The sequence below is a fragment of the Anopheles merus genome, chromosome 2R, assembly GCF_017562075.2.
Source record: "Anopheles merus strain MAF chromosome 2R, AmerM5.1, whole genome shotgun sequence".
Taxonomy (NCBI): Eukaryota; Metazoa; Arthropoda; class Insecta; order Diptera; family Culicidae; genus Anopheles; species Anopheles merus.
Genome location: NC_054082.1, coordinates 24,037,273 through 24,050,914, shown reverse-complemented (window position 1 = coordinate 24,050,914; position 13,642 = coordinate 24,037,273). Strand labels below are relative to the sequence as shown.

Sequence of the window (13,642 nt, the reverse complement as noted above, 5' to 3'; positions counted from 1 at the left end):
ATTATACAATGGCGCACCCATGCACGTAGATGTGTATATTTTCTTCGTGGTATTCAAATTCAACTACGAGTGGAAAGTGGAAAAATATTTCTTTTTTTCTGTTTTTTCGTTGCGAAATTCGCTACTTGCTTACCTACTTGCTGAACTAGCTCGTTGCACGGCGCCTAGCCAAATTACACTATCTCACTATATCAAAGATGTATTTTACCTTTTTTTGTGGTTGTTGTGTCTTTGCTTCTACCCTTGTTGCCAAAAAAAACATAAACGATTAACCAAAGCTTCGTAATAGAACTAAAACCAACAAAAAAAAAAAAAAACAAACAAACCGTGCTGCACACCGAAAACAACGGCTGAATGCTTGCAGACCTCGATACATCTTCGGTTTCGTTCCTAATCCGCTGTCCTGTACACTAAACAATAGGGTTTTCCATATTTCCCGATACGGTACTGTTAAGTGCGCTCAGTCACACGATCTTGCTTTTAACGCGTTTTACCATTTCGATTGTACCCTATCATACACTACTTTCCTAATTCGCTGGAGCCATCATGGCCGCACATGTGTGTGTGTGTTTTTTTTTTTTTTTTAATCTTTTGGCTTCACTTTTTGGGTTCTACAGTGTTGCGGACCATCAACCATCGCGATACATTTTTGCCTACGCCTCCCTCCCATCCCGTAAGTACATCGCGCACGGATTGCTCGTCCTAGGATAAATATAGCACACGGTGCCCCTCGACGTCCAATAGACGTTTGTGTTTGTTCTATCGCTCGGTATACTTTCACCAGTCAGTAACGGGGCTTTCGCGATCCTTCCCGGTCCCCGGTTGCCGCTTGATCCGGCGGTCCGGCGGACGGAGAAGTAGGCACGCTCTTTTGTACGCTCAGGTGTGGATTAACTGAGTGAAGGAATTGGCTACAAAACGATTGCCTTAACGACAGACGCTGGCTATAACGATTGCTGCGAGGAGATACACTACCACCGACTTTTCAGCAGCAGCACTGATCCAATCCACGGGTGCAATGTTGCGGCGGGGCGTTCTTTTATGCCTTTAAGTGTTGCTCCGTCATGATACCGTCGGACGGGGTTTTGGGGAGCACAACCCGAGCGTCACGCGAAAATAATAACAGTAATACTAATTTACACAGTCGTTAAACAACAATCTCTGGCCCAACAACGTTAACAAATCTCACTAGCGCGTATAGCGCATTTCTACTACTACTCTTTCGCGTACGCGTTCGGTCCGTGTATTGCACGTGCTTTGCGTAAGTTTAAAACAAAAACAAAAATGCCCCACGATTATTAGCACAAACCCTGATAAACTCTAGGTAACGGTTTTTAATAATATATAGCAGAGTAAATTTATCGAACAAGTAGGTAGTTTAGAGGGGATCAGAGTGAGGAAGTGGATCGGAACACGCACGCACGCACGCACGCACAGGCTAACACGACATCCAACAGTCGAACGATAAACTCCTATCGAATTGGCAATGGTCCGGGTGGTGGTGTTGGTGGTGATGATGCGTTCGATGCATGGCCGGATGCTCTGCTGGTGCTGTACGCGAGGGTGTAGTACAGTACAACGAGGTACACCGTGGGTTATGGCTTTGGCAGCAGTGGGGCACTGCTGGGATCCGTGTCCCGGTCCCCGGCGACAACCATTTCATTTCCGTAGCTGGTCGATGCTCCTGTAACAAAACCCCGGCAGACGGCAAACCGGATGTGTGTGGCAGAAACATGGCGAAGGATTATGGATTAGTGTACGGATGCTTGTTGCTTATTGACGGCTCTTGGCTGTCAATTAACAGGTAACAGGGGACACTACACAAAATGCTATTATTGGGGGTACATTTTTCAATTGTAACTACCTATGTTAATATCGTTGGCAGCAGCGGCACTGGAAGAATTGTCGTGCTCTAATACTATATGGTTGCGAGTCACAGAGGAGTTCGTATTGTTAATAGGATCCTTTAATGAGAAAAAGACAGAAAAAACATGGAATTGCAACCGGTTAGCTTTTACAACGGGTAAAACAATGATCACTAATAACGACGACGATCAAAAACCTAAGTACACAGCTACACACTGTTCACATTAGTGTTACACTTACACAGAACATTCACGGGCTACAGTCGGGGTACAAACTTATACATATCATTTGTATCAATTCATATATCGAAATGCAAACAATATCCGAAGGGAGGAAAAGGATGTTGCTTCTAAACGCACGCTAAACTTACATTTAAGGCCGTAATCGGTGAGGCCACATCGCTTGACGATTTACTAGCCTTCGCCCCGGAATTGACAGTCAAGTTGGTGGCATCGGGTGTGATACTGTTCTGGTCTGCTTTATCCAGCGAGTGCATCAACTAGAGTAGCAAAACCAAAAAAAAAAACATTACAGGAAGCTCTGTCACTGACGACTTGCTCTGATATCATACCTGCTCTACCTCCGCGTCGATTGGATCCATCGACTGGTCGCCCAGTTTCTGCTTGCGCTCCATCAGTGTGGCACGTTTGGCCGCCAGATAGAGATTGCGGTGGATCTGCAAGTACAGCACGTCCGTGATCGCCTTCACCGTGTAGTCCGGTATGAAGACATGCTTGGAGTTGGCGTCGCGATTGATTGATTCAAGCGATCCCAAAATTTGCTGCGGCGTGTTGGTGGACGTATCTGGGGCAATACGAATCAAAACATAACGTTAAATTTAGCAACAACATGATATCATCCGTAAAAGTAGCAATGTAAGTGTGCTGTCTTACCACAGCTGGGACTTTGCACGATCGCCTGCAGCCCGTAGTAGGTGAACGGTCCGCTCTCAAACAGCAAATTCTCCTTGCCTACGGTTACCTCCACGCGCCCTTCGAGGATCAGCACAAAATGGTCGATCGCAGCACCGCGCTCGATAATTACCACGCGTTCGTTGTTTGTTTTGCTCTTGATCTTGATGTGATGGAAAATGTTTTGACTCAGCAAGCGGCGCAGGATCGTTTCCGAGATGCAGGTTGGTGTAAACGCCGTTACGCCTTAATGGAAATGATAACGCGTTTGCACTTTCATCATATTTCCGGAAAATAAAACATTACTGACAAAGCGCTCTGCACTTACCGGTCGATATGAATTGGTACGTAGCGAACAGAAGCTGCGGGCCGATGCGTATACGCTGCACTTCCATATTTTTGTCCGACCGATGGCCGAACAGTGGCACACCCTGCCGCTTGATACGTTTGCGCGGTACTTTGCTCTGGTTGTCGGTGAACACGTCCGTTTCGTCGACTATTTCTGCCTGTATCAGCTCCTCAATCACGTCCTCGAGCGTGATCAGCCCAAGCGTGTAGTAGTACGGATCGCCCTCGCCCTCCGAGTTTACGTTCTGTATGAACGCCATGTGCCCGAACTCGCCACTTTTAAACTCCTTAAACATTACGTCCAGCGTCTGGTCGAAGAAGACGAAGTGTAACCGGTTGCCGTAAAACTCGCAAATCTGCCGTATCGGGGTGTTATCGTCCGGGTCGACGAATGCCAGATCCTTGATGTGCAGGATGGATTTTATGTTCGTGCGTTCCCCTTCGTACACGGGAATGCGCGAATAGCCTGAAATGAAAAAAAACATGCCAAACATTGTGCAAACAATCAAAATGATCACACATGGATCGCGCTGTTACCTGTCTGCATAATTTCGGAGATGGTTTCGAAATCCATCACTGCATCCATCGGCAGCATGTAGGCATCTTCGAGACGAGTCATCACGTCTTCCACTTTTTTCTTACGCAACTCAAGAACACCGGAAATGACGTTCACTTCATCCTTATCCAAATCGTTTACATCTTTCGTAACCTGCAGCGGGGCGAGCAATATAATGATATTATACATTTGTACATCTGTTTGCCACTGTCCAATGAGTGCTAATGGGGATCGTTTTACCTGGACCAACTCCTTTAGCCGGTCGCGATCGTAGAAATTGCCAATTTCCTTGCCCAGAATAAGGTCGAGTATTTTCGACGTTGGGTACGATACTGGATATGTGAGCATCATAAACGCTCGGGTGATATAAATAGTTTTCGCTCCTACCGCGAGACCGTGTCGCGAACAGATGGCCTATGATAAACGGTTAAGTTAATTACTTTGCTTCAGTGTTTTCGCTGCTGCGCTTTTCATCCAAAACTTTTCTGTCTCACCTGTGGAATGATTTCGCCAAAAATTACAATCGCAACGGTGGAACCAATGACGGCAAACAGTCCCGATGTAAGACTGTCCAGCAGGATGGTGAACGTTGAGTTGACCAGCACGTTGCCGAGCAGAATGCTGCACAGCAAATAGTTGCCGTGCTTGCGAACCGGCTGAATGGCCCTGGCGTATTCCTTTTCCTTGTCGCTGCCAGTATTGCACAGGATCTATTGGGCATGGGCAATGATAATCAGTATGGTAGTGGTAGTGTAACACAAACACACGAGCAAAGCGTACCTGCAAATCGGTTTTATCCAACGACATAAGACCTAAGTTAAGGCCAGAGAAGAGCGCCGAAAACATCAGACACACGGCAATCACTGTGATCGACAGCCAGAGCGGTAGCAACGGCTGATGGCTAGTCATGCGCAACCACATATCCGATCCTTGGTGTAGAAAAGGGTTTACTTTCGATGCTTCCTGCGAATTGTGAAAGAATCGATGAATTCACAAGGTAAGCGCCTAGATGTATACTATCCACATGCACTACCCAAGCGCAAACACGACCATGTGGTGGGGAAGCGCACATGGTCCTCCATGCTGTTTGCATCGTTAAAGCGTACTCTTCTCCCTTCCCTCTTCCCACGCTTTCACCCTCGTACCTTATCGTATTCATCCGAGCCTTCCAACGGATCGACGCTCTCGTACTTTGCGCACATGTAGAAATACTTTTTGTTCTTGATCACTTCCGGCAGCTCGATTTCCACCAGCCCACTGCGACCGTTCGGTTCCGCATACGTTACCTGGGAGAAAAGTGAAAAGCAAATGGCATTAATTGCATCGCCCCCGGCTGCACTGCACTGAGCAAAGCTTACGTGAAACTTTTCCGTGACCGGCACCTGACACGGGCCCCCGAACCGGTAGGTTTCGTGCGTGAAGATGATGGCCACATTCCGCGTAATACCCGTACCGAACAGGCGCAGCTGCACCTGCGTGTTGATGCGCACCGACGGTACATCGTTATCGTCTCGTTCGGGCGCCAGTTCCGAGTTTTCGATTCGATATCCTTCGATGCGAAGTGTGCCCTGATCCTCGGTTTCGGGGTTCTCAACGTGGATGATGCTGTTCGCATCACTATCCTTATCAATGTTGCGCTTTGAGCGTTGTTCATTGGTGCTCCCAATGTCACTGCTGCTGGGTAGGTCAGTCTTTAGTACTGGTATTATTTGCGCACTGTGAGAAAAGATGATAAAGATGAAATGCAAATTAATGTTTAGTAAAAAAAAAATACAAAAAAAAGTGCTACAATTGGGTGATTGAATAGTTCCCATGCACCAAGCACTATTGCAATAGTGCAAAATTGTTCATTCCATTCAAGAGCTGGCTTTTATGATGTCATCGCTAGCCATCGCAAGATGACACGATACCTATCAATATGATGGATGAGCGGAACAACAGCGAGGCCGGTAGCAAAATTTAGATCCCAAAAATTTAAAAATCGATTAAGTAAATCAGCGAAAGCGAGTTGACGAACAATCTTGTTCCGGTGCTTTGTTTGCATCGTCCGCATTAAATACATATTTATGTAAATGAGCTTTGAATAGATGTAGAAAACAAAGGATAAAATGGGCGTCTTCTTACTTCACTTCGGATAGCATCCCTTCCGAAACCAAACGCGCAACCAAACGTCCTTTAGCTGACGACCTTGCGTTCCCTTGCTGTTCACTTGTTCAGCATTCACAAAACAACGTATGATTCAACCCTTAACTGTCGTGGTGTGTGCCTTTTCTTCTTCTTCATTCCATTTCCAAATCGGATGATCGTTTGATGCCTTCTCCCCGCCGTGGGGTGATTCTTTTCAGACAGTAGTTATTTCGCCTACCGAACCTCGGTGCAGTGATTTGAGTGAAGCTATGTGTGCATCCGTGTGGCATGCATGGCAACAGCACAAGCATTTCCAGGATGCCATTGGATCGTTTCCTGTATGTGTTGTTTTTGCGTCCTCTAGAGTGTTTAATTGCTTCACCATTTTGTCAGTGTTATTTATTGATCGTATCAATATTTTACCTAATTGTTTTGCTTGTAAAGATGTCATTAAAAGCATTTTAATAGTTTTTTTTAATAAGGTTTATTCTTATCCAATATGGTGGTTGCAACAACTGTCTACTTTTGACGACCCTTCGCGCTTTGTCTTTTGCCCTTTACTTTCCAACCACAGCCCCACGTGGAGTGGTTGTGGTGGTCTATATCTTAAGAACGCAGACTATGAGTCATCCCTGGCGAAAAAAAAGTTGTTTTTGTCAAACACGCTTCGCCCATCGGAAGATTGCTGTTTACGTTTCATATGCAACTTGCATTCCAAAGTACCGACCCAAGTCGGACAAGCTCAATTGCGCATTTATGAAACATTTTGCCAGTGTCCATATTTGTTTGATAATATTTATCATTGTTTGCCACAAAAATCTCTTCCCTCATCCGTTGTTTGCGAATACAAAAGTCATCTTTTACTACTTAAACATAAACCTTTTTTTATCTAAATAAAATCGTTTGTTGTCCTAAAACAACTTTTAGAACAGCGAGAACATTTTTTATAATTTATAGACGATCTTAAAGGTCATGAGACGCTGTTTAGCATGGATATAACATTCCTAACTTTCCCATTGCCTTTTTAATATGTAAGCATCTACCTATCTACATAATCTTTTCGTAATTGTACATATGAAAGGATCAAGGTTCTCAGTCACCGTTGCGAAAGACAAAAACAACTACAGGCGTTGTTTTTGTCCGTCTTTGGCATCGGTGCACCAATCGGATGATCGCTCGATAGCAGACACGTTGTTTACGTTCTTGTGCCGCATCACGAAGACGTCGCATGCTTTTCCAGTGCTTTCTTCATAGGTATGGGTAGGGATGTGCGTGTGTGTGTGTGTGTGTGCCTACGATCGTACGATCGAGTTTGGTCGAGCGAATTTAATTGCGCATTAGTTGAGCATTAAGAGACCGTTTTGGGAGCAATTTTGAATTGTACAGGATTATATTTTTGCAAAGCATGCTAATATCATTGACTGTCTGTTGTTTTCTATCTAATAGTAACATGATCAAAGAAGTTTAAGATCGTCTTGTTCGTTTTATTCTTTTTTATCATATTAACAGAAAAATGTGTCTTTCAAAACACAAAAACGTTCAGAGCAATTTCTTCGACAGCTGTTAATGATCCAGTTCATCTTTCGGTATGGAAAAAAACAGAATCAAATTGGCACCACTCGTTCCCACCACAACCACCACCATTCTCCATCATTTTTATCAAGCAAATCAAAGTGAACAAAAATACAGAATAAAGTGCACAGATAACAGGAAGCCACGCCGGAGCTCGCCGGTCGGTCCCTATATCTAAAAACCGGTCAACCATCGCTTTGAAGGCTGGCAACCACATACTGGCCCAAGTGGCTTTAAAGAAACGCTCGACAAATCAAATCAGCCCTCCCACCGCCGGCAGATAACCGGGCAGGCTCTGTACTATTATCAGCACATTACATTACATATATATATATAGCCCCCTTTTGGGAAGTGACAATGAGCGCCCGAAGCCGGTTTTGCAGGTGCCGGCCGGCATTTTGTGTCTTTCGAACCCAACGGCCCCCGGTAGCTACATTTCATCAGGCTGTGGGTGTAAACCAAATAATGCAAGATTAACCTCTTTGCTAGCTTAGAGCGCATTTGAAGCTTACGTCGTCAGTCGATGTTTAGTATTGAAATGCTTGCTGTTTTTTGAAAACAAAATCTGAATGACTCACGTTGACAATGAAGAATTGTTCACAAGCGTGTAAAACGTGTTGGGCCGGCTTACATTGGCTTGCTTCTGTACTGTTATCCGCCACATACTAGCGAACGATACCGACCGCTAAACCATCACTGCTTCATAATCTGTGCAAATTGGTGTACACGTCACAGGTGGAAGCACAGGTACGAGCGACGATGTTTCGTTCAAAGACGCGATGGTAGCATTTAACGGCTGATAAGCAAGGGTTGCTGCGATAAGCAACGCATGTGAAGCGCTCTGGCGGAAGCATTGTATTTGTGGCTCTGAAGTGGCTTTGTGGGATGTGTTGGACATTTACATGGCACTAGCATGGAATAAAAATCGTCAGTAAAACAAGCTCACATTCAATTAATATCCAGCCAGTGGATTTTAGCATTTTCTTTTTACGTTTACATGATATAAATATGATTGTCATATTTTCAATTTTAAGTTTGTTTTTTACCAATGAAACATTCTCAGGCTGTTTTGCACAGGCTTGATATTTATTTATATGGCTATTTATATTTATATTTATTGATATTTATTGATATTTAAATTTTTTGATATTTATTTATATTTATATTTATATTTATATATATATATTATTTATAATATTTATCAGAATATGGCTTATCGTACACCAAAAGAAAGGATATTCAGTTCCCCTATGAATACTATTTAGTTTACAAAATATATTAAAATAATGATTTAAATTTAAATTACTATTATTTGTTTGGCCGTAAACAAAGCGATTAATCACAAGGAAATGCAATTATTTTTTTTAAGTTTTATAATAATTCAATATGTTCTAAATATTTGGGGAATTGAATATCCTTTCTTTTGGTATACAAAAAGTCATATTCTCATTAATATTTAATGAAATATATCGGAAAATCCCATCTGATGCTGTAATCCGGGCTTAAGTCGTCAAATAATCGAAGAAACTAAGGTGAAAAAGTCTTTTACCTGTACTTGTAATTCAGCTTTCGTGCAAAGTCGCCAAAAAATGTATGAAAGTGAAGCAAACAACCAACAACGTTTAAAGGTACATAACAATAATAATCAACTACTCAAACCAGTCTTGTGTGATTTTCCGCACTTTAAGTCGACTTTCGGGTTGTTTCTAGTGTATCGAGGAAATCATGTCCAAGCAACAAAAAAAAACCAATCAAAAGTGTCAGCTGACATCATCGCCAGCAATGCACTGCACGGATGCAAATCACCTGAACTGCTGGCCCTGTCTAGTTGTTGCAGGAGGCATCATGCCACTTTTTGTTCTGTCTTTTCCTCGAGTGCCACTGCCGCAACAAGCGCATCGTGCGAGATGAACCATCCTCATGACGTCATGGTTTGGAACCGACGTTAGCGAACGTGGACGCAGCTGTAAGATGATGTGGTTCGATTCAAACCCTTTCGGAATTGTCTTTGGTGTAGCTCTGTGTTCGCGAGTGTATATGTGTGTGTCACTAACATCCGATCACTGGGAAAATGGCCGACTAACGCACGTTCACATGCTGTTAGTCCGCGCGAGTAACAGTGCATCATGCTGCACTATGGATAATGAGTGTGAAAGAATGAACAGATTAAACAATCTTAACGAAAGATCTACCAACACACAGGCATGATCGCTACTTTCTTAAGCGGTCAATTGAGTTGGTACCACAGTGGTTACTATTTTTGGTATTAAACAATTCGGAGCGCAAACCCGATTGTTTTCATAACCAGCTAACACCATCGAGTCTGTCTATCGAATTAGAACAATTCGCCAACGGTGCTGATCACCTTCAACCATCGCACAGCGTGTTGTTATGTTGCAGCATTGCCACACGGGGGCAGCGTAACAGCGCTCCCGACGGATTAGCGAAGGCCAACGTACGGCAAAACCATGCTCCAAGCCACGCTGGTTCTCCCGTGTGTGTGTGTGTATGTTTTTTCTCCTCCCTTGGTTCAAATTGTGCTTCCTTCCGTTCCGTTCCGTTCGAAGGTCACTTGCTGGCGTCGGCAGCAAGTGTTTTGTTTGCGTGTGTGTGCATGTTGCTGTAAAGGTGGATGGATGCGTGCCGTCGTAGAAATTCCATTCACTACAACCACGACACAGCACGTTCTAATGAAAGTGAGTGGCGCGCTTGCCAAACAGCGTGGACAGTTGGCGCAAATGGCGTGCAACCCCGAAACCCGGCCCCAAAATACCCCATGCATTTACCCCCTGCTGTCCAGGCCGTAGTAGACGCGACACACGGAAAACCGCGTCACCATCAAACGTTCTGGGGCAAAATGTGCATGGACGAGTGTGTGTGTGTGTGTGTGTGTGTGTGTGTGTGTGTGGGTCCCATCATCGGACGATTTGTGACGCAAAGGGCGGCTACACGTTCCTGCTGTAACTCGGCAGCAGCGGGAGCGAAAAACCAGCGCGCGGTGACGTGATTCATTGAGGGATACTGTAACGGTGTGGCATGGCGTGGCCGTGTGATTTTTTTTGCATTTTAAACCATTCGGTGCCGCCGGACCCGGGTGTGCCCGGTGAAAGCGAAAGCTGGGGAAGCATCAATGCAACAAGCATTTAGGTGGATGAGCTTTCGCACCCTAATTGTAATTTAATAAATCCCCCCCCCCCCCCCCCCGCCGGGCATGGCTGTTTAGCAAGTGACGCAATAAGTTAAAACAAACAATAGCACAAAACGTAGACGGCACATGAAACATTCTTCCTTCCTAGGGGACAATATGTTAACATTAGCCATTCGTCACGTGTTTGTGTCTGTAATGTGCAGAACGGACGATCGTCTGATCGAGTTAAGTGGTTAATTAAATGCCTAAACTTAGCGACTATTAATGCAGCAGCGTTGCAATTGGTAGCGGAAAACATCCAAATTCTAAACTGTGTATGCGCTGTAAATGCGTAAATCCGTATCCGTTTGCAGCCTCTAAAAATCATCCTCTAACCCCCATCGATCGCTTCAGATTGCGCAATATCCTTAGCTTTAGCTTCTCGTTGGTGGTGTTGGTGCTGGTTCATATGCTAATTTGTTGGATCAGGAATTTATGAGTGAATGTATCACCACCAAAAGCCGATTGATGTATGGGAAATGAATGAATTAATGAATGAGTCACCATAAAAAAAGAGATCGATTAAAATGGATGAATGGAGGCGCAAATGTAATGTACTTACTCTTCTTTGATCACGAGCTCAATCACATTTCCCTGCAGAGACCAGCACAGCATCGTACCACCTCGCCAGAGCTCCTCCTCCATCGCCGGCACGGCTGCTGATCGTTCCACGCCGGGCGGAAAGGATTCGACCACGTGCAGCTGCTGCTCATGACACTGCGCCCGTACACGATCGACCAAAAACGTGCGTCCGTCCCCAGCGTCCCCGTACAGCCGCAGTGTGCCCCCGGTACCTGGCACCACCGTCACAATTGCAACCCGCTCGGCGCCGCCGACAATCGGTTGCATTTCCGGCGATCCGACATCGTGCCCCCGGTCGACCACCGCTCTACTGTCGACCGTGCGCCAGGTGGCACCGCCCAGCAGCAGCAGCGGCAGGACGGCAGCGGTAAGGTGTTGTGCTATTATTTTTAACATTGCCCATCTTCCCGACCGGGCCATAATCGGGTCGTGCGTCGCGTATTACACGAATGCGCGCGCGTATACACGGCGGTGCGGTGAAGGGGGGACGCGGTTTGCACTAATTATTTCGTAGCCTGCCTTTGCCGTTTGCGTCTTTACGAATGGTGCGTGCCCGCTCACCACCCTTTTGTACTTTTTCGTAGCTTACTAGGACCCCTTTTGTGAAACTTGTGAGAATCACTTGCTGCCGAAGATCTCAAACTCACGAGACTGCACCACGCACACATACAGGGCACACATACACTCGGGGTGGGTTTTTGGGAGGAACGGACAGAAAAACAGATGAGCGATGCGGCAACTTAGGAAAACAAGCAGCAAATTTGCATACAGGTAGCGCGATTGCGTTTAAAGCAACATTGCGAGATAAGCCACACACACGCGCACAGACCACGGTAGTACGAAAGAAGTATGATGTACTAGGACCACTTGTCCGGGGGTTTGAATTCCATAGTTCCGGGGTTGCGAAACGTGATACACACCGTACCGTACACCACCGTTCACACACACACTAGAAGGGGAAGAACACAGCCTTGGGAGTGGGGGGGGGGGGGGGCACGCCAAGGGACACGGCCAGTGTCCGAATGTGTCCGAAGAACGGTATCGATCGATTGGTGGTGGTGATTAATGCGGGCTAATTTATGTACCAAAACCGTCCACACTGCTTCACTTTGCACGCACGTACAGCACACACAAACACACACAGGACACACACACACACGATATTCACGCGAGGTTTTGGAGGGTTGATGACTGCGGGAACTGCTTTCCGAGGGAGAAGGGGTGTCCCAACGACGGTTTCGCACGGGCCCGAAATGCACCGGAAAGTGAGTAGTTATTAGTGGACGGCAGTCGAAAATGAAACCAACGACCCCAACGCAAATCCAAATACGGGAAAAAAACAGAAGAAAAAAAACACACACACACACACACACTAACGACAACCGTCTTTCTTAAGGGCCTGACCGACAATAAGAAGTCATTCCTTGTGCCTCTCGGTGTCTCTTATCGAGCTCGAACGTTTCTTCTCTTTGTTGCTGTTGTGTGTGGGGTTTGTTTCTGCTGCTGCTGCTTCTTCTTCTCGTTCACTTGTGAGACGGTCGCACTGTTTTTTTCCCCTCCCTTCTTGCTCACTTTAACTGCACGAACTCGACACTTTACGCACACGCACCATCGGAGAGGATGATTGTGCCGTGAGTGCGGCGGGGTGGTGGTACCAGAATCACCCGGATTTTGTCCCCCTCTTGGTCCCTCGGCACAGCTTGCCGAGCCGCTCGGTCGTCAACAGTTAATTGAGGTACGATATTGACCACGAGCTGCTGCTGGTGCTGCTGGTGCTGCTGCTGCTGTTATCTGTCTCCCTTCCCGTAGCAGAAAGACACGGCACGGCACGAGCGATCCGCGTTTTCACTGCATCCTCCACCAGCAGTTAAAAAACAATAACAAACCAATAACAATAACACCTCAGTCACATGCGTCCGAAATTTGACCGGGGGTGCTAGCTCCGTTGCCCATAGTGTGCATCGGCAGAGCAGCAACCGGGGCTGTCTACATCTTGGCATTTGGGCACACCTCGAGTGTGTGGTATAAACGTTTGGACGGATGGCGATTTGAATGTACCGTTAGTACGGTTCGGTGTAAAATATCAGTTTGAGAGGAGATATATAAAAACTTGTGAGTTTATGCGACAGGAGAAATAAAAAGTATTTTAATGTGAATAAACGAAATCCATTCATATTTGTTTGCTCACGTCAATAAACATGCCATTTAATCAATATCTAAATTACTTTATGCAGAAGTTGTGCACTGAAAAGTTAAGTAGTTTAGCATGGAAAGTGTATTTTAAATTGTTTCTTGAATGCTGAATAACAAAAATGATCGACTCGTGATGATATAAATCTTCAAAACGGTATTATCTGTTTGAAGATACAAACAAAATACATTTCATAAATTTAATTAAGGGTTTAATTTTAATTTAGTACGTTTAAACACTAAATTTTTTATAGAATTGAACTCTTGCAGAAAATGTGCATGGTTTTATATTTTTGACGAATT

General features: G+C 45.2%; 1 protein-coding gene across 1 annotated transcript; it reads right to left on the bottom strand.

Annotated features, from left to right (window-relative positions):
• Window positions 1–4: 4 nt before the first annotated feature.
• Window positions 5–13,040, bottom strand: LOC121589937 (unextended protein). Its single transcript, XM_041909216.1, has 13 exons — window positions 11,130–13,040; window positions 5,040–5,397; window positions 4,827–4,967; window positions 4,462–4,644; window positions 4,176–4,391; window positions 3,922–4,095; window positions 3,663–3,834; window positions 3,106–3,591; window positions 2,760–3,023; window positions 2,438–2,670; window positions 2,237–2,365; window positions 1,865–1,964; window positions 5–1,684 (listed from the first exon to the last, which is right to left on the bottom strand). The coding sequence occupies exons 1-13, from the start codon at window positions 11,567–11,569 to the stop codon at window positions 1,596–1,598; spliced, it is 2,985 nt and encodes a 994-aa protein (XP_041765150.1). The 5' UTR covers window positions 11,570–13,040; the 3' UTR covers window positions 5–1,595.
• Between the last annotated feature and the right edge of the window lie 602 nt (window positions 13,041–13,642).